A 26929-nucleotide genomic window follows, 5' to 3' on the forward strand; every position below is an offset into this window, starting at 1 on the left:
GAAGCCCAAAAGTCATATATCTTATTACAGAAAACTGAACAATAGGTCAAATTTGAAAAGGAAAACCACCCATAATCCCATCATCTAAATATAACCTTTAGTTGGCATTCTGGGCAATTTCCCCCCAGCCTTCCCTTTCTTCTTTTATTTGGTAAAATAACGTAAAAAACAATAAAAAAAACTATTACAGAATAGTAATTTTCTGATAAAATTATCTGAGATAGCCATCCTTTTTTGTTTTTTTTTTTTTTGTTTTTTTTGTTTTTTGTTTTTTTGTTTTTGTTTCTTGCGGTACGCGGGCCTCTCACCGCTGTGGCCTCTCCCGCTGCGGAGCGCAGGCTCCGGACGCGCAGGCCCAGCAGCCATGGCTCACAGGCCCAGCCGCTCCGCAGCATGTGGCATCCTCCCGGATCGGGGCACGAACCCGTATCCCCTACATCGGCAGGCGGACTCTCAACCACTGCGCCACCAGGGAAGCCCTGAGATAGCCATCCTTTTTAAAGCATGTTAACCAGGCCATGAAGCAGAACATCATAAATGAGTTGTACGTTCTCATAGGAACATGATATTTGGAGCCTGGCCTTCCTGACCTGGGACTCTGTATCAAGTAAATAACAGATACAAACTGACAACAGAGCATAAAAGCAAAGCTATCTATACATTTTTACAAAATCTAAAAGGCTGTAAACTTAAGAATGGGAATAAATGTACAGAATATACTGCAAAAGGTCTTAATTATATGCAACACTCATCAAGTGTATTTTACATTTTCACAGGCTTCTAGCTAAAGACGATGCATTGAGTACACATTTCTTTTTTTTTTTACACATTTATTTCTAATCACTCTTGAAACTCTACTGAAATTATACTAAAGGGATTAAAAAGGAGGCAGTAACCACAGGGAATAGAAGAAACAGCAACAAGACTTTGGAAGCTCGAATGTGGAAGGAAGAGGTAAGCAGTTTGACCAACTTGAAAGAGCCAAATTCTAAGCTGGCAGTGTGGCTAAGAAAGAACCTGATTCGACCCCAGAGCCCCTGAAAGGCTGAGGAATGGATGGAGGGGTCAAAATCAGGAGGGCTCTTGAGCATCTGTCAAAAAGCAGTCAGACCTGGGAATTCCCTGGCAGTCCAGTGGTTAGGACTCGGCGCTTTCAGGGCCACGGCCCTGGTTCAATCCCTGGCCAGGGAACGAAGATCCCGCAAGCTGCGTGGCTTGGGAAGTAAGCAAGTAAATAAATAAATACGGCCAGACCTCCAAATCCACCCTGCATCCCTAAACTCCATGCAGCCCGGTGACTGTGCCCCTCCCACCTTCATCCAAACAGGACACTGGGCATGTATCCTCCAAGTCTCTGGGGGATATCATGCAAGATTGAGGGTGGGTGTGCCTACTGAAAAAAGGGATAAATGAAAGTTTCCACGCTGAAGGTTGAGACACCCAGCTCTCTCCTCCCCCATAACACCTGGTAGCCTGGCTTCTAGTTCCTGGGAAGAAGACTGGATGAGGCTTCTTCAGAGAATATAACCAGTCTTAGAAGGAAGACCTGAAGACACTGATATGGAGGGTTCTTCAGTCAACTGACTCAGCCAAATCACCCTATGGTAAAGCCTCATCTGCGTCCAGAGTTTTTAACAAGCTTTTTAAAATCCACCTCTTATACTGAAACAGCCCAGTTTCACTGGCATCTGAGTAAAGCATTTAATGAACAATAGAGAACAACCCCCTACCCACCAAAAAAAAAAAAATGGTGAGAGAAGAAAAGTATTGGAGAAGAATCAGGCAATGTAGGAAGAAACGGGAATCTGAGGGTTTTGGTGAAAGGAGATCCCAGAATGACAGGCAATAAAGACAGGGGTAAAGAACAACCTGTTGAGCCTGGAACAGATTAAGAAGGGTCTGGGAGAAAAGTCTCTGAGAAAAAGAAATCAACAGAATATCGAATGTTTTGAAAGTATGGAGAAATTTAGATAATTATAGAAGAGTATGGGAATTAATTATATAATAAATACTCAGAAAATTAAGCAAAGGGAAAACAAGAAAATAATTTCAGGAAAATTATGAAAACATACTTGAAAGGCAAAGTAATCACAGTGTATACCACATGGCTCAATGCAAATTTCTCACATAGTCAATAACAATGTGAACACTGAATAGTGACCAGAATTTCCATATGACTCTCATGGAAATATGGAGGACAGTAAAAGTCTGCAGGGGTGATAGGGGTGTCTATGTGTGTGTGTTGGGGATCTGTGTGGGTGTGTGTGAGAAAGAAGGTTAGATCCTCATCCTGTATAGTTGGATGTCTACAAATCATGTCTAAAGAGAGAAAAATCAAGAAATAGTAATATAAGCATGTTATCTGAAACTATCAAGGTAACAAAATACTCAGTTTGCTCTGGGAAGTGGGAAATGGGAGGGGAGGGAATCAGGCCTTATGGAACAGACCTTATCAAATTATTTATTTAAACTATGTCCATGGACAAGTCTGATTCTGAACAATCATGGAAAAGGTATGGTAGAATATATGATGACATGGAAAGTGATATTATAGGGAAGAGTTATGAAACTATTTAATGCAGTCTGTGTTAAAAAAATTATATATAGGGCTTCTCTGGTGGTGCAGTGGTTAAGAATCTGCCTGCCAATGCAGGGGACACGGGTTCGATCCCTGGCCCGGGAAGATCCGACATGCCACGGAGCAACTAAGCCCGCGCACCACAACTGCTGAGCCTGTGCTCTAGAGCCTGTGCTCTAGAGTCTGCGAGCCACAACTACTGAAGCCCGCGCGCCTAGAGCCCGTGCTCCGCAACAAGAGAAACCACTGCAATGAGAAGCCCATGCACCGCAACGAAGAGTAGCCCCTGCTCGCCGCAACTAGGGAAAAGCCCACGTGCAGCAACGAAGAGCCAACACAGCCAAAAATAAAGAAAAATTTATTTAAAAAAATTATATATAGACATTGGTTTTACTAGGTTTTAGGATTAAAAGTTATTTCATAAAATAGCCCTGAATTATTGATTTATGGACATTGATGTGTTGGGTTTAATATATTTTTAGGTTCTTTAGGTGAGGTATGACTTTCTTAGTATTGGCTATTGACGTTACATTATAATTTTCTATGCTATTACTTTTCACAAGTGCTTATTTCTACAGTGAGTGTAAAGTGAGACATATTCGCTTGACAAGAAAGTGATTCTATTGGTTTACATGTAACACTATATTCTACAAAATAAATATTTTAATTAAAATGTTCATAAAGGACATATCGTACTTCATATTTTGCATATAACTTAATGAAGTGAATTAGAAGCTTCAACATTACATTACATAGCCGCCATTTTGCAAACAACAGAGAAGTCGTATTAAAGAGAAGTTTTAAGAAGTCACCCACTCAAGGTAGATACTTACTCTGGCCCCATTTCTAATGGCCTCTTCATATAGCCCAATGACATCAAAGGTGCCTTTACTTGCCAACAACTTGGCTTTGCAGATCCAGAACTGAGCAAACTTTTCAGCCTCAGGAATACTGGACAAAATGGCGCCTATTTCATTAGAATGTACACCCTGGAGAAGAGAGAAATACCCAGAGGTAATTATTACTGTCTTGCTGTTATTCTCTCCTAATATTTATCATAGAAGGTATGCAGAAATCAGTCTGGTCAATATTTTTTTGAATTAAAAAAAATTGAATTTTATTGAAGTAGTTTATATAAAATGCACCCGTTTAAATAGCATGTTTTGATGAATTTTGACACTGATCATTACATTTTAAATTAAGAGACCAAATAGAAAAATATTTATCATAGTTGAAAGTAAGAAATATGTTCTCCATTTTTATGCAAAACCAAAACCAAACCAAACCCAACCCTGGAGTAATCAGCCATTCATGTATTTCTTACACATTCATAATAATGTGAACACTGAATGGTGACCAGAATTTCTGCTTGACCCTAACAGAAGAATGAAGGATGGCAAAGGTATGCAAGGGTCATGGGTGTATATGTGTGTGTGCTGGGGATCCACACAGGTGTATATAAAGATAAAGAGGGTTAAATCCCACAAAAAGGAACTTTAAAATGGCTTCACTGGTTTGGTTCCCTTCTGCCTTGTACCAAGAGCAGCACAGTGACCTGAACCAGGAGGACTATGAAGAGCCACATGCCCAGAAACCCAGGCACTGGCACACTCAGCCAGGCAGCACCTCCTACTTCTCCTGAGATGGGAAAGACACAAGGGTAAGCTCACAGTCAAGAATCACTAATGTTTGAGGAAACCAACACTACATGAAAGAGGCATAAAACTCAAGAACCAGAAGAATGAACATTGGAGCAAACAGCTGAGGGAGCAAAGAGAAATACATTTTAAGAGTACTGTAGTCAGGACAGGAATAAAGACGCAGAAGTAGAGAATGGACTTGGGGACACGGGGAGGGGGAGGGTAAGCTGGGACAAAGTGAGAGAGTGGCATGGACTTATATACACTACCAAGTGTAAAATAGATAGCTAGTGGGAAGCAGCTGCATAGCACAGGGAGATCAGCTCAGTGCTTTGTGACTACCTAAGGGTGAGGGTGGGATAGGGAGGGTGGGAGGGAGACGCAAGAGCGAGGAGATACGGGGATATACGTATATGTATAGCTGATTCACTTTGCTATAAAGCAGAAACTAACACACCACTGTAAAGCAATTATACTCCAATAAAGATGTTAAAAAAACAAACAAACCTGTAGTCAATATCTTCAGAGTGATAAGAGAATATTGCCATCATAAAACTAGAACTAATGCTGTGAAAAAGAACCAATAGAAAGGCAGAACAGTGGCATGGACCCTGCTGAAGAATAAATCAGTGCGCTGAAAATTTGGCTGTGGAATTCTTCCAGAACCCAGTGCAACAGAACAAAGAAATGAAGAGTATAAAAGAAAAGTTAAGAGTTCTGGAGGATACATCTATTACTCAAGAATTCCAATATCCATGCAATAGAATTTCTAGAAGAAAAAGTAGAGAAAGAACAAAGCAGAACATACACTCAAAGCAGTTGTAGAAGAAAATTCCCAAGGACTGAACAAAGAAACAAGCGTTCAGACCGCAAGGTCCTCAGAGAGCTAAGCAAGATGGATGAAAAAAGACCCATACTTAGAAAACCAAGGAGGGAATTCCCTGGTGGTCCAGTGGTTAGGACTCCATGCTTCCACTGCAGGGGGCGTGGGTTCGATCCCTGGTCGGGGAACTAAGGGCCTGCAAGCTGCATGGTATGGCCAGTTACAAAAAAAAAAAGGGATAAAAGGAAAATCTTAAATCCTTCCAGAAGGGAAAAAAAGGATTACCTATAAGGAATGAGAATTAGATTGACATGAGACTTTAATAAATCAACAATTTCAGATGTAAGAAAGAAAATGAAAGAGTAACTTCAAATTTTCCAGGGAAGATCATGTGAATTTAGAAATTTCCCCCAGCCAAACTATGAATCCAGCAGGAGGGTGAAATAATGACATTTTTACAAGCATAACAAACTCAGAAAGTTTACCATTCGAAAACATAAAGTTACTAGTGAACAAACTTTAGAATTCAAGTGGAAGACTTGAAACAAAAGTAACCATGAGAAGAATATATAACTTGCATACCATGTTTGAACTCACACTTACCACTTTCTTTTGTGATTTCAATTTATATGCTTTCGTTATGAAATAAAGAAAACTGGATAAAGAGATGAGGGAAAATAAACCAAAAAATAATTCATGTAAATTGAATTACAAAATAAAACAGCAGAGATAAAGTTAAACATATGCGTAATTATTACAACAGATGTATATGGGTTAAATGCACTTTTTTAAAAGCAGGGAGTTCCAGATTTGGTTAGAGAAATTAAAGTTGTATGTATTCATGAGACATACCTTTAAAAATAAAGGAATAGAAAAAAATTTACTAGACAAATTGTAAGAACAACAAAGCAGGTGTGGCAAGATTAATATCAGACAAAAGAAAAATCAAAGCAAGTCATGAATCTTTAGTACCTAACAACGTAACTTTGAAAAGTAGAAAGTAAATGTTGACAGAAATACAAAATGAAATTATCAATCACAAATCACAGTGCCAGTGACAGACTCTGGCATATTTCTTTCAGAGAGCAATGGATACCCATGTAGAATTTTCTGTTCAACAGAGAATACGTATCCTTTTCAAACACTTTTGGAACATTCACCAAGACTGATCAGACATTAAGACCAGAAAGAAAATTACATTCACCAACCACAATGCAGTATAATTAAAAACTGACACCCAGAAAAAACAAAAAAAGAACCCCCCAAAACCCAACACCAACAAAACCAACTACATATCTGGGAGTTAAAAGATACTCTTCTAAGATAACTTTTGGATTAAAGAAGAACTCAAAATGGAAATCTCAAACTAGAAACGAAAATGAGAACATGTCAGTTATTAGGCTACGATCTCTTAGCTCCAAACCCACCTTTTATCCTCTGCTTTGTTGTGCAGAATTCTGTAAATGTGCTGGAATTCTATAAATCACTTTCTGCTTTGACAGCAGTTCTCTGATGGGCTCGGCCAGTATGGGGCACTAGAGGGAGGTTGCAGGGCTGGAGAAGAGAGGGGACTGCCTCTTTCCCATTTGCTTTCATCACCCCAGCAATGGTCCTTCACTGTGGCAGCAGCAGTTGGTTCCAGCCTCTACCTTTTTACCCTGGCATTCACAGACTCTGCCTCACTGTGCTCCTTCAGAGGCAAAAGCACCAACCGGCTAGCTAGCATCGTTTTCTCAAGGTCTGAATCCCAGCCCTGCAGGGCCCCTCCTCCAGCTCCGGTGGCACCAGCGTTGCTAGTAGTATGCCCTCCTTAGAGCTGGAGTCCCACTTCCACCAGGGTTTGTCTCTCCTAGCTGCTAGGTTCTGATATCCCCAACCTCTCTTTGTTCCCCTTTCTTCCTTGAAGGGTCTGCTTCAAGGACACTCACCTAAGACACTGTGAAACCAACCTTCATATTCCATTCTTTCTATTGAGATACCTTGTGTTTCTGTTTTTCTGACTTGACTCTGATACAAAACATTACCTAGTCAAACATGAAGGATATGACCAAAGCTAAATTCAGAGGCAAATTGACAGCACTAAAAAATATTTTTAATAAAATAAGAAAGACTGACATAAATGCTCTAAGCTTTCAACTAAAAAAGCTAGAAAAGAAAAATAAACATAAAAATAGATGCAGACACTGATGCAAGAGAAAAAAATAAAACCCAAAAGATGGCCTTTTAAAAAGATGAATAGAGAAATCTTTAGCAAGTCTGGTTTAAATAAAAGGCACAGAATTACTAAAATTGGTTCAAGAAATACAAAACCTAAATAGACCAATGACCATGGAAAAAATTGAAAAAACAGAAAATTATCCCCCAAAGTCCAGATGATTTTAGAGGTAAGTTCTTACCAAACCTTCAAAGAACAAAATAATTCTAATGAATCTCAATTGCAAATAAAGTATTTTCAGGGTACAGGAAAAAAGGAAAATACCCAACTCATTTGACAAAGCCAGCATAATACTGATACTAGGAAAACACAAGAAAAGACAACCAAAGAACACACATAAAAATCTGAAATAACTGCAGCTCACAAAACCATATACTTCATTTCTCTACATACCTATACTGTTAAGCAAATGCATAAAAACTGTCTGGAAGGATAATGGGCAGTAGTGGTCACCTCCAGGGAGAAGCCTGGGGTGCGTACCTTGTGTGTGTGCGTGCACCTGCGCAAGTGCTGGGAGTAATTTACCTGTATTATCTGAAATGCTTTTAATAATAAAAATGTATTCAGGTATTTTTTTAATGCAATGAAAACAAGAGAAAGAACAAAGAACTGAAGTTTAATTCCACAAAAGAGTAGTTAATGTTTAACTGAATCTAATGAAAAAAACTGCCCAGAGTAGACCTAATTTGAAGGTTTCCTTTTTTTTGCTGATATACAATACTACCAGTCAAACGACAGAACTGAGTTTGCTTCAGGCAAGGACCTTAGTATAGAAGTCTATCCAGTTATTTTTTATTAATATATTTTTCCTTCAAGGAATATCCTAAGGATCATACCCTTTGCTTACCATTTACTTTATCCTTATCTGCAAAATCCAAGATACAATTTGGATGCCATTCATAGCTACCTAGAGACCTTAGGATAATCTAATTCTACATGAGGCCTTGCCTTTTGACTTTAGCTTCGTATCTAAATGTCAGATGTTTACTCTTTGGACCTCAGTACATGAAGAAGGCAGAGTTCCTTTTGAATCCCTCTGGAGCCAGGCTACTTGGGTTAATTTCCCAACTTCTCTGTGCCTCAGCTTCATTTGTAAAGTGAATATCATAATAGTCATTATGTAATTGTATGAAATAATATAAGTAAAGTGCTTAGAACAGTACCTGGCATACAAGAGTCATTATTTAAGTACAGGTTTTTTATTATTACTATCCTTCCTCTCTATTAAAAGGAGGAGCTAAATTTCTGCTTAGACAGAGGTTATCTCCCCTACACTATATTTAACAAAAATGTTTAAAAAACTCTAAGATTCAGCAAAGCTTTGGGAGCTTATTGTTCTCACTCACCCCTTCAATGAGCTGCAGACATTCTGTCAGAGTGTTGTTAATTTTACTGGATAGTTCAAGTTGTGCTTTCTTTTCTTCCTCTTCTTTTTCCATACTCTTCCAGAATGAAATATTCATTTCCTCTATTATTTTTCTTTTTGTTTTAAGTTCCATAGGAGGCCGTTTATAGATCCTCCCCTTAGATTTCTGCCATTCTTCCAACTGTTTCCTGTTATACAATTAAAAAGGGAGATGGTTTTAGGGGTCTTTTTTGGTACACGGTTAAGCTTCTAAAGTATGACATGCATAGATTATCACTGAACACCTTCAACTAGAAAGTCAGGAGAATGTTTTAAAAATAATTTACCAATTGGTATTGGAAGCACTGGTTGCCCCCACCCTTCAGAAGGCAGATGCCAGACGGATTAGTTGGATTACAACAGGTGGTTAGCATCTCAATCTTCAAACTCCTTAATTTCCTGTTTATTTTTCAATATTTTTCTCTGACAATTTTTACCTGTATGCTACTCCTGACAAATTGCTGTCCTAAGACATCCCTCCATCTCTGAGATCATTAACTCAGCACTCCATTTCTCTTATCATGAGCTTTGTATCTGCCACTCAACCAGACTCACCAAACCTGTATTCTTCCCTCAGTAGGGTCGTGGCCACTCAGTGACCCACTTTGCCCAGTTCCTTAGCCCTCTCCTACCACACATGACCCCCTCTTCCCCAATGAGATCAATAATTTCAGGGCTCTTTTCTTAAGTAGCTAGTCTCTGATGGTGCCACGTCCTAATCCTCGCTCTCCCCACACTGTTCACTCTCCACTCCTGCTCCTAGGCAGTCCACAGACTACTGTTGAAGGAGTCACCAAGACATGTAGGCCCAAGCATCTGAATGTAGGCTCTTCAGTTTCTTTAAAGTACAACTACATGTTTATGACTCACAAACGTACATTTCAGCCCAGATCACTCTCTAGGGTCCCAAGCTTTGTAAACTCCAGTGCCTAACTGATAACTTTTATCTGATGTCTGGCAGGCATTTAAAATTTAATATTGTTCAAAACGAAGCTCTCGATTTTCATCTCCAAATCTTTTCCCAAACAGCCTTCCCTACATTGGTACACAGTGCCCCAATCTACCCAGTTGCTAGGGCCTAAAACGAGGAGTTGTCTTGAGTAGTCCTTTCTTTTCCCCACGTCCAATACATCATCATATAATCAGTATTGATTCTATCTCCACTACCACCATTCTTGTCCAGATCACTGTCACCTTCTGCCTGAAATGCTGCAGCAGCCTCCTAATTCATCTCCTTCCTTCCACTCTAACCCTTCTCAAATTCATCCTGTGCACAGTAGCTAGTGATCTTTATAAAGTAAACCAGTCATGGCCAGGTACTTTCCATGGCTCTTGGAATAAAATTCAAAATGTTCTCTGTGGCCGAAGGTGAAGTGCAGGTTGGTTCCTGCCTACAACCTCATGTTACGCCACTCTCCCCCTCACTCACTGCCTTCCAGGAGCTCTGGCATTTTTTCCGTTACTTAACCCAAGCTCATTCCTCCCTCAGGGTCTTGTATTGTCTGTCTTCAGTCCTCTGCTCAAATGATAACTCCTTGAAGAGGTAATTTTCTGTAATTATGCTGTCTTAATCAACATGTTGATTTTCTATCTTTTCCACTAGAATCCAAGGTCTATGAAGACAGAAACCTTGGATGTCCCAGTGCCTAGCATAGTGTTTAGAACATGTGTTTAATTACAGTAAAATTCACCTTTTTTGGTACACAGTTCTGTGAGTTTTGACAAATGCATGAAATCATGTGACTGTGACTACAATCAAGATATAACACCCTCAAAAATGCCCCTGTGTTCCTCGGTGGTCAGCCTTGCCACCCATGCCAGCTCCCAGCAGTCACTGATCGCTTTGCTGTCCTTATAGCTTTGCTTTTTCCAGAAAATCAGTAACTATCAAAAAAAAAATTTTCTTTATTTATTTTTGGCTGCATTGAGTCTTCGCTGCTGCACACAGGCTTTCTCTAGTTGCATCGAGCGGGGGCTACTCTTCGTTGCGGTGCGCCATGCTTCTCACTGCAGTGGCTTCTCTTGTTGCAGAGCAGGGGCTCTAGGCGTGCGGGCTTCAGTAGTCATGGCACGTGCGCTCAGTAGTTGTGGCTCATGGGCTCTAGAGTGCAGGCTCAGTAGTTGTGGCGCACGGGCTTAGCGGCTCCGTGGCATGTGGGATCTTCCCAGACCAGGACTTGAACCCGTGTCCCCTGCACTGGCAGGCGGATTCTTAACCATTGCAACACCAGGGAAGCCCCCGAGAAAATCAGTAACTATTAACTCTCTTGTTTCTCCCTTGATTTCTCAGCACAGTCCACACAGTGCTTATATCAGCCCTAACTGCTTCCCCTTTACCTTCACCGGCTTCATGACAGAAGCTGAGTCATCTGGCATGTGTTTCCCCTATGTTCCCAGCATTCTTCTTATCTCCTTAGCCTTGCTTCTAATCATAAATGAAGAGGGAACTTGCTTTTTCTAAAGCTAACATATTCCTAGGAGCTGGCTTTATTATTCTAGTACTTTCCATATATACACCAGAAAAAATGTTCCATAATAGTAGACTATGACTGTATGCTGATCACTGTATCTCCCAGTGTAGGTGCTAAAGGAACACTCGAGGAATGAGAGAGTGATCTATCCTTCTCCACAGACTCCTCCTATTTTTTGTCATCAAACTTGGCCCAGCTGTAATCTGTCTTAGGATCCATCGTCTGTTATCTGGTCTACATTGCAAAGCTCCAGGGTAGGGACCCTGACCTCCTCATTCACCAGCTCAAGGCCTTTTCATTCAGTTTTCTTTTTGCTCAGAAGACTCATCCTTCTTCCTGTCACTGTCCTTTTTTTTTGTGGTATGCGGGCCTCTCTCACTGTTGTGGCCTTTCCCACTGCAGAGCACAGGCTCCGGACGTGCAGGCTCAGCGGCCATGGCTCACAGGCCCAGCCGCTCTGTGGCATGTGGGATCTTCCCGGTCTGGGGCATGAACCCGTGTCCCCTGCATCGGCAGGCGGACTCTCAACCACTGCGCCACCAGGGAAGCCCTCTGTCACTGTCCTTTTCCCAGTCCAGATGTCACTGTTCAAAGTACCTCCCCTGACCTTTCTATCTAAAGTCATCCCAGCCTCCCTCTCTCAATCGCATCACCCTGAATTAAGTTATTTTCTGTCTCTTCAGGAGGGCAGAGAGCTTGTCAGTGGTGTTCAGGGCTGTATTCAGAGAATAAATCCTGCCCTCACTTCACTCTGCTATACCTTTTAGCTACCATCTAATTTTACATGTTCCTTTTGCCCTTGCCAGGAATCTCCTTATTTTCTACTCCAATCCAGTGTACAGAGGTGCTTCTCCTGGGAGGTTCACCACATCATCAGAATATGTCTGGTCCTGTTCAGAAAGTGTATGAAATCCTTTGGCTCAGTTTCAAGCATCACACATGTTAATGTTAACTCCCAGCAGCCTGAGATTCTGACTTCTAACATCTGAACTCTGTATGTGAACTGATTACTTCTCTCTGCCTTAGCGTACTTTCCAAAACTTGGCCTGTTCAGACTCATAGAAGTTTCCTGCTCCTTCTTCTCTGATAACTTTTCGGATTTCACATTAGTTGGCTTGACAAGGGGCTACCATGTCCGCACTTCCTAGCGGTGTAAGTTCACTACTCTGGCTCCTCCTACCCTGCCTCTTCTGTTGCTGTTCAGTCCCTGCAGGGCACTTCTTGCATGAATGGTCTACCTCTGCAACCTCTACTTCTTATCCAACTATTCTGTTTCAATTTCTTTTTTAAAAAATAAATTATTTCAAGCATACAGAAAATTACAGAGAACAATTTGAACACATGTATGTACCACCCAGCTCTATCAAGTCTTCATATTTGCCTTGTCTGTTTTTCAGAGTTACAGCTAAAAATTACTCAGGAGCCATTATTTATGACCCATCTCCTGACTTTAGCACTCCTGATGGTCAATTTGCCTAGTCATCTTACTTTGCAAAATTTTGGAATTAAAATAAAGTACCTTCGATCCTCTGCTGTGGTCTTCTTACTTGGATTAGTTTGGGTCCCATTTGGGAGTCCTCTTCCATTTACGGTTGTGCCACCAGCTTGAGTTCTGGGAGCTGTCTTGTTTAGAAAACAGTTCTGGGGAAGAGCCCTTTTCAACTTGGAGTCCAAAGTCCGTGCTTTTTGTTGACAGCTGTTGTTGCATTTATTCCCTTTGGCTCCATTTGCTCTTATGCTAGGGGTGCTTGGAATGACTGAGTTAAAGCTGCCAACTGTCAAATTAGGCCTTTGGCTTATGGCTTTTGATTTTTGCAGTACATATGATGTCCGACGTCTACAACAAGCTTGCGTGGGTTTATGATCTTGCTTTGTGTTTGGATGTCTGTTGTTACATCCTCTTTGAAGCACTTTGGGGTATGTGCTGGGTTTGCTATGTTTTACTTTCTGTTCAGTAACAGTGCGTGACTGTAACTTAGTTTCATTTGGTCTTTCATACTTACCCCTATTAACCTTTATATTCTTTATGTCCTTAACCACTGTTTTCTTTGATGCCTGAGTCCTGTTAAGTGTCTGGACAAAGTGAGAGGAAACTGTTTTTGGGGGTTTTCCCCCTGGTCTTGCAAGATCTGTTCCTCTAGAGAGTTGCTGAGCCTTCTCTGGTGGAATCCTGATCTGTGTGTCTTCGAGGAATTGTTTGTTGGCTCTGTCTTTCAGCACAGCAGTGTTCACTGACCTTTTGCCCAAGACTTCTTTAGTAGGAGCCACACTGCTCTTGGTTTGATTAGTTTTCGGCTTACTGGCGGTGCCTAATTCGGGATTTGGCTTGCCCCCAGAGTCTGGTAAGATCTGGGGCGAGCTCTCCTTGTTCGTCTCTTTTAGACAGCTGCCCAAGGATTCATCTCCGACGTGGGTGTCCACAGAGTCTGTACATTTAGCAGGTCCTTGTTGTGTTACCTGCTGCTTTTTAGTTTTCAATTCCTGTATATTAAGTGACCCCGTGGTTTCTCTTGGCAGTTCTCCAGTAGTGGATGATCCAAATTCATGGTGGTGTTGACTACTTCCGGAAGGCTTACGGTTTGGGTTAGAAGAAACACATTCTGAAGTGAGCCTTTTTCTGCCCAGAAGTTTTGGTGGCTCCAACTTTGGCCTCTGGGACCCTGTGATACTGGCAGGTCTGGACTGATGTTTAATGCTGATGGGTCTTGTAGCTTTGACAGGCAAAGCAACATGGTTGGTAACATCCTTTTTAGGTCTAATAGTCTAAAAAGACAGAGAAAGATATAAAAAAAGTAAACTCATAACAACAGTCCACTGTTTTTAAAATAAAAAAACTAGTTATTTTGTTTATAATTTCATTTAAGAGAATTGAATCCTGAGAAAATAAAAGACTCACTAATAGATGATTTTTATAACTGGAGCTCCTATTAGAAATACATTAGAATCTTTTAGCTTGATAGAATTCAGCAGAGATGCAGTGAACACATAAAAATTGCTGTTTAAAAAAATAAATTTGGCTCCATCAAACAAGTACTTGCTGAATGCCCATTATATCCAAGTGAAGTGTCATTCTAGGGACTCTGGAAAGATACATACATAATAGACTTATGTTAGGGTACCTCCCAAGTTCCTCCTAGTACTTTGCATTGCTACACTAATTTTCTTAAAACAACACTGCCTTTGTAAAGGTCAGAGTGTCACTCAAGAAACTTTGTCTCATCCTGGAGATCAGTGGTATGGATATGCTGGGAGTCCTGAGATACTCTGGAACAGTTCTGAATAAGTACCTAACATCTCAGCAGAAAGTCAGTCATATTTGTGAAGTCAGGAAAGGGTTTTAAGGTTAGATTGTACATTATTAACAAGTAAATATTTCAGTCATGTGATTTAATTTTGGATAAGAAAGGTAGGACTAGGTTGCAGAGAACTTTTAAAACTAGGGAGGGGTGTTTAGAATTAATATGGTAAATAACAGGGACAGGCCACTGTGGATTCTGCAGCGTCTGCATTGAACGCAGTTACTCAGAAAGGAGAATTTGGCAGAGATTTGTAGACTATCCAGGGAAAGATATGGCAGTGCTAGAGTTACTGTCCTCTATTTTTGGTTTGATAATATGATGAATAATTACTATGTAAGCTTTGTGAACGTGTAAAGGACGTCTGTAACTAGAACCACTTGTCCTTAAGGGCGAAGAGATGGCCACCCTAGGATGGCCTGGGCATGTGCACTGTTGCTCATGGGTACTCTAGGGGAGCGCAGGGGGCGGGAGGCAGAGAGACAGACGGTGTGCTCACGCGGCCACAGCTGGGTTACTCCTTGAGCCCCAACATTTACATCAACCTCGGCTCTCCCCATTATTGCTCATTACTGCTTACTGAAGAGGCAGGGATGTTGGTATAAACTTTCCAATTATGTGCTATTCCTTACTCGTTCTTTTTTGTATATTAAAAAAAAATCGGCATATAATTTGTACCCCATTCACCATTTTAAAGCATACAATTCAGTGGGTTTTAGTATATTCAAAAGACTGTACAACCATCGCCACTAATTCCAGAACATTTTCATCACTGCAGAAAGAAATCCCACATTTGTTAGAAGTCACTCCCCATTTCCTCCTCCCCACGGATCTGGACAACCAGTAATCTATTTTCTGTCTCTATAAATTTGCCTATTCTGGACATTTCATATAAATGGAATCATATAATATGTGGCCTTTCGAATCTGGCTTCTTCCACTTAGCATAATGTTTTTGAGATTCACCCGTGTTGTGGCATGTATCAGCACTTCATTACTCTATTTTTTAAATAATAAACTTTAGGGCTTCCCTGGTGGCGCAGTGGTTGAGAGTCCGCCTGCCGATGCAGGGGACACGGGTTCGTGCCCCGGTCTGGGAGGATCCCACGTGCTGTGGAGCGGCTGGGCCCGTGAGCCATGGCCGCTGAGCCTGCGCATCCGGAGCCTGTGCTCTGCAACGGGAGAGGCCACAACAGTGAGAGGCCTGCGTACCTAAAAAAAAACAAACAAAAAAACCCCAAAAAACAAAAAATCCAAAAAAACCAAAAAAACCCACTTCATTTTTAGAGCAGTTTTAGATCAAAGCAAAATTGAGTGGAAGTACAGAGACTTCCCCTATATTCCTCGCCCCCACACAGGCACGTCACTTCTTTTTATGGCTGAATAAATATTCCATTTTATGGCTATGTCACATTTTGGTTATCTATTCAATTGATGGACATCTGGGTCATTTCCACCTTCTGGCTATTATGAATAATGTTGCTATGAATATTTGCTATAAGTTTTGTGTGTTTGTGTGTGTGTGTGTATCTCTGTTTTCAACTCTCTTGGGTATATATCTAGGAGTGGAATTGCTGGGTCATATGGTAGCTCTATGATTAACTTCTGAGGAACTGTCAAACTATTTTCCAAAGGTACTGCACCATTTTACATTCCCACCAGTAATGCATAGGGGTTCTAATTTCTCCACATCCTCCCCAACACATATCATCTGTCTTTTTGATTATAACCATCCTAGTGGGTGTGAAGTGGTATCTCACTGTGATTTTTATTTGCATTTCCCTAATATTGAGCATCTTTTCATGTCCTTATTTCCCATTTGTATACTTTCTTTGGAGAAATTTCTATTCAGATCCTTTGTCCATTTAGAAATTGGGCTGTCTTTTTATTGTTGAGTTGTAAGAGTGCTTTATTTATCCTGGGTCCTAGATCTTTATCATATATAAGATTTGCAAATATTTTCTCTCTTGTACAGTTTTTATATCTTTATTTTAGATCAGCCTGGCCTTGCTAACTTACTGTAAGTGGTAGAACTGGTCATGCAGTTAGTTTCAAGTACTTCATTGAGAGAAAAACTAGGCTTAGAAGAGTCATTAGGCTAGCAGAATAGCCTGCAATCAATAGGCAAATACACACCATTCGAGCTGGAAGGGATTTTGGAGATCATTAAATTGAGCCCCTTCATCTGAGAGGGAACGTGAGCTGCCCAAGGTCAGGCAGGGTGTTAAGAGGCAGGGTTGGGGATAGAACTTCAGTCTCTGACTCCTGGCCTCAGACAACTCACGTCAAATAGATCTGATTAAAAAAAAAAACAAAGAATGTACAAGAAGGAACAAGTGACACAAATTGAATTTGGTCACTTCATTCTGTACATATGAAGCCAGAGAAGGGAGAAAACTCACAAAGGATATGACTAGGGTTTAAATCAGGAGAGATTCACTGCATCTGTACTAGGCACTGTGCTAGACTGCAAGGGGATACAAAGATGACAAGATGACACATGCCCCTGAGGAGTGCTAACAGAAAATTATGATACGAAGACATGAGGGCTGTAATAGGGCTGGGAGGGATTATAAAGCTCATCTGATTGGTGGTTTTCAAGCATTTTTGTTCATATACTCCCAACATAATTTTGACAAACTCTGTGCCCTCCTATACTTATAAAAGTTAATAGCTAACATTTTTCATCATTAGTTTAAATAGCTGCAAATATGTAATTTCAGGCACACTGTCAATACTGACATTTCAAGATGAAATGAAATTTGATACCCACTATAATCCATTTAAAAACTATAGAAACACACTCTTCTTTAACAACTGAAAAGATAATACCTTTCTTTTTTCTCCTGGTCTGTTCTCATTCCAGTTCACCACAAAATTTTTATACTAGATATTTGTGCTTGGAAGTTTATAATCCATTACCCTATCATACTTCTCAACAAATATATGTCTATAAGTTTACCTTAATCTGTATTTACCATAACTATAAGTAATTCAGCAAAAGAAGATAAATGTTACCAATTTTGATCAATAATTATTAAGTATAAAGAGTAAAATACTTTTTCATAAAGAAATGGAAATATCTCTTAGTGAGTTGGCTGGAGGTTTCCCCCCACAATTAGTTCATGTATTCACTGGAAGACATTATATTATTTATTGCTAGAATGAGACAGAGGTCTTCATCAGTTTTATTCCTTTGGCTTTTTAAATAAAAACTCAGAAAATTTGTGCATATTATCAAGTAGATGGGAATAGAAGATGTTTTGTTACAGCAATTACAGTCAATTCTTTGAACTCATCCAGAGGCATATGCTAAAAGTCATGCAGTGATCTCTCAGCAAAAAATTATTTTTAATGTTCTTCCACATGACAATGTTGAATGCAAAGAACTGGAAGCTGCTTGAACTGCAAAAGGCTTTCTGAACATCACCACCATTATTTCAAATTGTCCCTTGATTTTGTACTTTGGAGGTACATATTTCCATCCCTGGGCAAAACAAGCAGAGAAAGAACTGAAAAGTGGAAGAAGGATGACAAGGGAGTGTCAAGGGAGGTGGGAAAGGAGAAACTGAAGCACATTCGACGACAAATCAATTTTGGGCAAAAGCACATACGGAAGTTGAAGATGTGGAAATTGGTTCTGTTAAAATGTGTACCTGCTGGAGATGCTTTATGCACCTCCAGAGGAACATATATCCCAATATGCAGACACTTCTAAATGTACTTCAATCTGCATTAACTCAATCCTTTCAAACAACTCTATGAGAAACCTCCTATTATTCCCATCTCACAGATGAAGTTAAATAACTTGCCCAAGGTCCCTGAGCTAGAAAACAAAGGAGTCAAGATTTGGACCAAGGCAATTTCTTAACTATTATACATTACTGTTTCTCAATAAATCCAAGAGGATGGCTCCAAGGAATCTTTTCAAATATGTTAAAACTCCTGATAGGAACAGAAAATGAAAAACTTCTTTTGTGTGTTCCTTTGTGTGCCAGAATGAAACCTGAAACAGTTATGGTGAGGCTGTTAATTTCAAAAAGTGAGGCATGGTAACAGTACACTAAGAGTATGCCAGAAAAGCTCTGTTCAGGTCCTTATTGGCTGTATAAATGTGGCCAATCTCCTTGAGCCTCAGTCCTCTCATTTGTAAAATGGGAATAATAATATCTATAATCTGGGGAAGGTGCTATAAAGTCCTGGCTTTTGCAAGATAGTTTTGATTTATGCCCGTTGGCCCAACATATTAATAGCACTTCCTTTTACTCTCAAAGGTCTCTGGACATTAAATCATATGACCACCCTGCTTATAGCGTTGTTTTGAATATTAATTGAGATATTGTATGTAAGGTGTCTCATCCAGTATCTGCATAATAATAAGTACTCAAATGTTAACTCTTACGGTTATATATAAAAAATGTTTTATAAATTGTGAAGCCTTATACAATTGTAATGATGAGTTATTTGCCTAGTACGTTGAGTTTCTCCCAAGTCCCATAATTGCCTTCCCCACTTCATTTTTATCTTCACTACTGTGATATCTACCGTAAAGGGTAGGTATCACCTCATTTAAGAGATGATTTACTGAAATCAGTATTGTCAGCTTCGAGCGAACCTTCTGGGAGCTCTTAATGAGGGCCCCTTCCAACAGAGTTTTTAAGCCTTGCATGCTATACCAGTTAAATCTTCCTAAAGCAGAAGTCTAACCCAGGGGCTTCCCTGGTGGCGCAGTGGTGAAGAATTCACCTGCCAATGCAGGGGACACGGGTTCATTCCCTGGTCCGGGAAGATCCCACATGCCGCAGAGCAACTAAGTCCATGCGCCACAACTACTGAGCCTGTGCTCTAGAGCCCATGAGCTACAACTACTGAGCCCACATGACACAACTACTGAAGCCTGCGCGCCTAGAGCCCGTGCTCTGCAACAAGAGAAGCTACCTCAATGAGAAGTCCACGCGCTACAACGAAGAGTAACCCCCATTCTCCGCAACTAGAGAAAGCCTGCGCAGCAATGAAGGCCCAACACAGCCAAAAGTAAATAAATAAAAAATAAAGATAAAAAAAGAGTCTAGCCCAGTAATTCTCAACTGTTCACATCATCATGCACCACTTTTGCTTTCTATGCATTTCCTATCCTCCACAGTGTCTAATGATGTCACGTGTACACATAACATATATAATCTATATATGATAGATACATGCCTATGCATATAGGTATATATGTATACGTGTGTGTGTCTGTGTACATTTAATGAACGAATCATTAAAACTTATGAAAATTGGCACCAGTGTCACACTTTGGGCAACATTATTTCAATTACACTTGAACTTAGATAAAACTATGGTTTTAAAAATTAAAGTTGGGATTTTTATTGATTATTTTATTGCAGATGAACAATTTGTGCCATTTTCAGGAGGATAATTTCTCCCATTTTAAAACCTTAAGTATGTTAGGATCTTTTTATCATTCCATCCAGTCTAGCTGAACCGAACTGATTGGGAAGCACAGGTTTGCTAAGTACCTTGGAAGATCCAACACAGATGTTCTCTTTTAATGACTACTGAGCTATTTAACTTCATGGCAGCATACCAAAGTAGTTAAGACCATGGGCTCTCAGCCTATCAACCTATTAAGAGATTAATAACTATGTGACCTTGGGAACTTAACCCTTCTGTGACTCAGTTCCCTCATCTGTAAAATGGGCTACTAATAGTCCTACCTCATAAGGTTGTAAGGACTCAAGGAGTTAATGCAAGTCAGAAAAGATCCAGACACATAGTAAGTATTCAATAAACGTTAAGAGGACAAAAGTGCACTTAAAGATTTTTTTTGGCTAATAAACTGAACTATAGTATGTTGTACTTTTCAAAAAATGATACTATTGCTTACTAAACCAAACTGTTCTTATATTTATGTAAATACCTTTGAAAAACATGTTCTTTAGGTTGTTAACATGTTTGTTATTTTTATTGCTAATCATCCAAAACGGATATTTTTTAAAAGACTAATTTCTACTTACAGATTTAGAAGGTGGTGGATTCGGGCAATTATTCTTGGCTTTTAGATAAGGCCTATAAAAGATGAAAGATGATTAATTCTTTGTACAGAAGAATCAGCAAGGCTTGGGAAGTACAGTGCTTAACAGTACAGTGATTAAAAATTTTTATGGTTAGAATTTTAAAGCATTAGAATTTCCATATATGGTAAAAAAAATTTCAAAAATTATGATTGATAGAAAGTCTCCTTATCATCCCTTCCTCAGTCCTATTATTCTACTCCTCAGCGACCACAACCACTGTTGCCCGTTTTTTTCTGTGATCCTTTCATAGATGTCCTATGCATAAACATAACATTCTAACAGTATTAATAAAATATGTGTTTTCTTCATATCTGCATAGTCTCACTCAGTGGAACATCATTCCGGGAACACTGCAATGTGCCAGGCACTAGAGATTCAATGCCAAATAAGATAATTAAATGCTCCTTTAAAAAGCGTGTTTTCTATGACTGTGACTCTGTTTCTGTTTTGTAAATAAATTCATTTATATTAAATCAACTATAAGTAAGAAAAAAACTTGCTTGTTTTTTAAGTATCTTCACATAGTGAATTTTCAGGTGGGGAAAGTGATATAAATAAAAAATACTGAGGCACATATGAAATCTAGCTAGTGAGAGATAAAATGCAAAAAAAAGAGAAAAACAGAGAATTTAGACTCAGTCTTCACAGATCATAAACTGACAAGACTAACAGGGACTTTGATCACGACTTGACGCTTGTTTCTCCCATCTTGGATGTATGTAAGTCCTGGGAAGGCAGGGAGCGCATACCTTCAGAAGCAAGAGTGACTGATACATTATAGGTATTAAATAAATATATGTTGACTACATGAATTAGGTTTATTTAATCAAGGAAATAGAGTCGAGTAAAAACCCAAAGTAAAAAGAAACTAAAACAAAGGGTGAAAGCTAACTTTGTAAAAATTGGTTTTCAAATAAAAATTTAGCAACATGTTGGGTAGAAAAACATATCAATGCTAAGGCAAGTGAGATAACACCATTTAGATGACAAGATGTTGACAAAAGATCAAAGTGAAGCAGTCCTATTCCGTTTACCTCAAGAGTAAGTGCTAAGAGGGAGACCAAAGAGCACTGTCAGGCTGGAGGATGTGGGTGTGCAGCTTATGGAGGATGGACTGAACCGGCTCTCCTGCTTTAGAGAGAGGCACCAGAACCAGGGTCACTCAACTCCTCGGCCGAACATTGCCTTCACAAGAATCGCTCTCCCAGGAAACGCAGCAGGGACAGGAAAAGCTTGCAGCACTGCAGGTGATATTGTAGACCCTCCTCTTCCGCCTCTGGAGACTGTCACAGTAGTAATGCTTAAATCTTTGCCAACATCTTTGTCATGGCTTGCCTGGAAATGCCCTTTTTGAATAATCATAGGATCCCAAGGCAAGTCTGAGTAGACTGCAAACAAAAGGGCTATGTTTTGGAAAGGCTTTAAGTTGCTATTAGCAACCAGGGCAAACGTGCATAACCGCGGGAGACAAACTCACTTGGCGTTTTGGCACTTCAGTTTTCCCTTGGCCGCTAGGTACTCCTGGAGCTTTCTCTGCCGCTCTTCTGCAAAACAGGCGAGCAAACAAACGCGTGAGATTCTAACCAGTTCATTTATATTCTAAAAGATGACACCTCTCTGTAATGATTCTGGCTTTGGACCATAAAGCTATAAAGTCCCTAGCCCTACAAATGGGCCTCCAGGTTAACACTAACATCAACAATATCATTTATATGCCACGTACAAAGGTCGTCACACACACTTCCTTTCGTCTGCACTACAATCCTATGAAGTATTTTACAGTCCGAAATTTAAAGAGGATAAATGATATGCCCAAAGTTACCCAGATAACATGTGGCTAAGCCAGGATTTGAAACCAGGTTTATCCAAACCCAAAGCCCTTGCTCGCAGCCACTGTTCTCAGCTCCAACACATCAAGCTTTGCTTGAAGAGATTCTGTTACTGGCCCATCTAAGCTGGCAAGCCCGGGCCTTGTTTTATTAATCCCTTCTGACAGGGATGATGACTTTTGACCCCAAACCTTTACACGGTTTCCTTTGGTACTAAGGACAAAATAGGCCAGGTTAGGGGGTTCATGGCAAACATCTATCCACATGGTGACTTTCTAAGCAAGGCATCTGTGAGGGAATGAAAAGTCAGTATTTCCATCTTCAAGAAGTTTCAATCTAGTAGTGGAGATAAAATAAACACAATAATAATTACAATATAAGGCAAAATCTAAATGCCATAAAATAGGGTCAAAGAAAGAACTATGGGAGTCCAGAGGCAGAGACTCAGTGAGGGGACTGGGTGGTTGGAAAAGGCTAAAATTCAGTAATGGTTTAAAAAAAAAAAAAAAAAAGCTATAGGGGTGCAAAACAACTCAACCTCATTTAAACTGAGTTGCCCTGTGTTTTTTGGGGTTTTTTTGTTTTTCGTTTTTGGAGTATAATTGCCTTACAATGTTGTGTTAGCTTCTGCCGCAGAGCCAAGTGAATCAGCCATTCGCATACACACATCCCCTCCCTCTTGGGCAGCCCCCCCCCATCCCACCCAACTAGGCCATCACAGAGCAGGAGCTATCTATTTTCCACGTGGTAGTGTATTTATGCCCTGTATTTTGATATCTGGCTCTGATGCATCCCTAGGAGACAGCTGTATCAAGAGGACTGTTGGAGACTGAGAGATGGGGCTGGAATCCCAGCTCTGTGACTTCTAGCAAGTTACCAAACCTTGCTGCTGCTGAGCCTTTAAAATGCGGCAGAAATGCCGATCTTGAAAGGCTGCTGTGTAAAGTGCCTAAACAGTCAACATGCATTATTACCGAAACCAACAAAACACTATACGCATTTTGGAGCAGGTGGCAGGCACCTGAGCAGGAGTATGCTGAAAGTCAGCAAAGGGCTCCAGGCACATCTAAGAGGTCGGGGAGCCCTTCAGCCTCCGCGCACGTTTAACCCATCAGCTTCCACCAGGGCGCGCAGGCTTGCGAGGAGATGAGCTCCGCGTCGGGGTGAGACCCTCCTTGACAGCTGTCACTACTCGGGCGGCCGGCGCTGCCCCGAGGGCCACACCCGGGCTCCGCCTGGAGCCAAATATGGGCCGCAGGAGCGCCTAGCTTCCTACTGACTGTGCCACCCCGGGCAAGGGGCCTCAGGTTCTTTACCCAAACGAGGTGACAATGACAGCTTCTTGCAGAGCTGCTGCGGGAGTCACTGGGAAGATGCCTGGGAGGCACATGGCCCCGCGCACACCCTCCCCGACCCCCGGCCCCGACTTCTCACCGGGGCCTAGGGCCTGGGCTCGGGTCAGCGCCCCCTAGACCGGAAACGCCGACGGAGGGGCAGAGGCAGGCAGGCGAGCGGACCAGCCACTTCCGCCTAAAGGACTCACTCGGGGGCCTCCCTTCGTCCCCGCCCGTAAGACACAGCGGCTCGAAGTCATACTCACCCGCGGCGGCGGAGGGCCCCGGCTGCACCATGACTCCCCAGCTACAGTTCCTCTTCAAAAGGCCGCGCCTGCAGTCAAGGCCGGCGCGTCGGGCGTGCGCCCACTCTCATTGGCTCCCGTTGTTTTGAAACCCGCCAGTCGGAAGCAGGGGAGGGCGGGACAAAAGGAAATAGACGCGTTGTGGTTGGCTCTGCCAGTCAAATCACCCAGGGGGCCCTTTGATTGGAAGAACGTACAGTTGAACGGGCAGTCGGCACTGAGGGCGGCTGGTTAAGTGGGAGAAGCCCCCCTTTTAAGGATGCGGTTTCTGGGCCGTTGTGCTGTCACTTACGCTGAAGGCAGCGGGGATGGGCGATGGGGGAGCCCCCGGGCCCCATAGACAACGCCTCCCCAGCCCCCTTAGATGCTAAGGTTCACATAAAAATAAGATAAAACCAAAATGATGAATTTGGCGACTCCACATGAGTGTACATCTCCACTTGTTATGGGTCTCTGAAGCTAAAGGATCTTAGTTTTTAGTACTGCAGCGTGTCTCCTTTTATGTTTTTCAGTGTGCTAAGATATACAAAACAAAGTTTACCATTTAAGCCATTTTTAAGTGTACAGTTCAGTGTCATTATGTTCATTTACAATGCTGTACAATCATCACCACTGTAAAAAATCAAACATGTACCTCAAATAGAGTAGGGAGATCAGAAGGGGGAGTTCTCATATTCTGCGACCACAGGGAGCCCAGTCATAAGAAGAAAGACTCCTGCTTCCTGGCAAGGACTCGCCAATGAAAAGCCAGGGACTCTTTGTTTATTACAGCTCTTCCAACTTCCGTTTCCCCCTCTGTAAAAGCCTTTTCCTTCCCTCGACTTCAGTGTGGCTCGTCATGGTTGCAGATCCCAAATTGCAATTCTCTGCTGACCCTGAATAAACCCATCTCTGCTGGGAAACTATCTGGCAGTCTATTTCAGGTCAACACCATCATCTGTCTCCTGAGCTTTCGCATCCTCCTAAACAGAAACTCTATACCCATTAAACACTAACTCCCTGTTGCCTTCTCCCCCCAGGCCCTGGCAACCACCATTCTACTTTCTGTCTGTGATTTTGACTACTCTGGGAACCTCATTTAAGAGGAATCATACAGTATTTGCCTTTTTGTGACTGACTCACTTCACTTAGCATTAAGTCCTCAAGGTTCATCCATGTTGTAGCGTATGACAGAATTTCCTTCCTTTCTAAGGCTGAATAATATTCCATTGCATGTATATACTACATTTTGTTCATGCATTCATCTGTCACGGACACTTGGGTTACTTCTACCTTTTGGCTATGGTGAATAATGTTGCTTTGAACATGAGTGTACAATTATCTGTTTGAGCCTCTGCTTTCAATTCTTTGGGTATATAACTTGAAGTGGTATTACTGGATTATGCAGTAACTCTATTTTGAATCTTTTGAGGAACCGCCATACTGTTTTCGGGATGGCCCCTTTTTGATGTATATTTTTGATTAGACCTTATCAGCTGGGTGTATGCCTAACCAAGGAAGGGACAATGGGGGCAGGTCCAGACCTCCTGAGTCCCTAGACACACCTCATTCCTTTTATTTCTGTCCTAAAACTTTTCTTTCAAAAATTTCCCCAGTTTGGCTAGTCCACAGTTTCATGAAGAGGTTTGGGAAATGCTTTTGGCACTCTATGTGTTAGGGTTCCACTTCCCTAGGTGCCAGAGAGGTGGTGGATAGAGAGGTGGAGCTGTGTGTGGGCCCATTTTTGCCAGGTTTGCTTCACCACTTGGGTGCTCAGCTGGGCATGAAGCCATTGGGGCAGCTCTCCTCTTTGTTTCCAAACAGGGTGTTCAGGAGGGAGCCATGCTGGGGTTTCTGGATTTATATATTTTGACACACTAGTAGTATACAAATATGTTTAAAATAGGACAACTGATAATTATTTAAGTGAAAAACTTGGACTCTTTGTCTAGTGCCATGAATCCTTGCCTAATGGTTAAATCTAGCAGCTGGGCAGAACATTTTTGGTTAATGAGTAAGAAAGTGGCTCATGTACAGTTTCAGAAAAGTGAAAGGAGTTCTCTTGGTCTTTATAGAATCTTAGTGATCGAATGGGTTGCAGATTGAGAAGTCATCTTGTCCACCACCCAGTGCTAGAGTATTCTGCAGGTCCCATGTGTGCATTGCATCTTTGCAGGAATACTGCTTGGGTCAGGGAGCTGCTTCACCTGTCCTGTTTTTAGACAACTGCTGATTATTATGAAAATTAAAGAAAAAAAAAGAGCTCAAATAAGCCTCTTGCTCATTGATCCTTGTTCTCTGGAGCAACATGGGCTGACTCTGCACCCTTTTCTAAATTCTTTGGATATTTGAAGAACTATTTTGTAGGACACAAAATATGGAAAAAAAGCTAAATAGGTTTAACAATTCTCAACTCATCTAGCAAAGTATCCATCTTGTGGCTTGAATGGCTTCCCATTGCTCTGAGGCTAAAGTCCTACAACTCCTGCAGGGCCTAGCCTTTGCCTACTTTTACAGCTTCAGCTCATACCACTCTCCCCTTGGTCACTGTAGTTCAGGCACCTTGCAAAAATGTTTGTAACCTATTTTTTATACTCTATGATATACTATGTACAAAATGAAAACATGCTCACCAAATTACAGATGTCACAAAACTAAGAGGAAGAGTCAGTGTATAAAAAAAAAAAATCAGAATCTGGAACAATCTAGAAAGATCTGGGGCCAAATAAAGATTAAAATTGAACAGGGATATATGTAAAGTTTTGAATTTAGGATGAGAACCTATAGGTTTTTGTTGCCTACAAACCCTATATGAATCAACAATGTCACTTGCTTTCAAAAAGCTAATGTCACTTTCTAAAAACAGCATGGTGTCTAAAATTGGAAGGACAAGGTCCCACTCTAAGCTGTGCTGGGCTGGCCATATCCTGAATAGTATACTAATTTCTGGGTAACAAGTTTTATGAGAGATATTG

At 41.0% G+C, this 26929-nt stretch overlaps 1 protein-coding gene across 2 annotated transcripts in view; it reads right to left on the reverse strand.

The window, feature by feature from the left end:
* The window catches only part of CKAP2L (cytoskeleton associated protein 2 like), a 30803-nt gene extending 6757 nt beyond the window's left edge, over nucleotides 1–24046 (reverse strand). Inside the window, exons 1-6 of one of the 2 annotated variants that reach the window (XM_073791144.1) lie at nucleotides 23937–24046; nucleotides 21985–22051; nucleotides 20448–20499; nucleotides 12652–13895; nucleotides 8603–8810; nucleotides 3412–3567 (exon numbers count right to left, since the gene is read on the reverse strand). In XM_073791144.1, the coding sequence (XP_073647245.1) occupies nucleotides 3412–3567; nucleotides 8603–8810; nucleotides 12652–13895; nucleotides 20448–20499; nucleotides 21985–22051; nucleotides 23937–23967 (1758 nt within the window). In that variant the 5' untranslated portion in view covers nucleotides 23968–24046. The remainder of the gene's footprint in view (nucleotides 1–3411; nucleotides 3568–8602; nucleotides 8811–12651; nucleotides 13896–20447; nucleotides 20500–21984; nucleotides 22052–23936) is intronic. The other variant, XM_004322106.4, reaches the window with a different exon arrangement.
* Between the last annotated feature and the right edge of the window lie 2883 nt (nucleotides 24047–26929).

The sequence above is a fragment of the Tursiops truncatus genome, chromosome 14, assembly GCF_011762595.2.
Source record: "Tursiops truncatus isolate mTurTru1 chromosome 14, mTurTru1.mat.Y, whole genome shotgun sequence".
NCBI lineage: Eukaryota > Metazoa > Chordata > Mammalia > Artiodactyla > Delphinidae > Tursiops > Tursiops truncatus.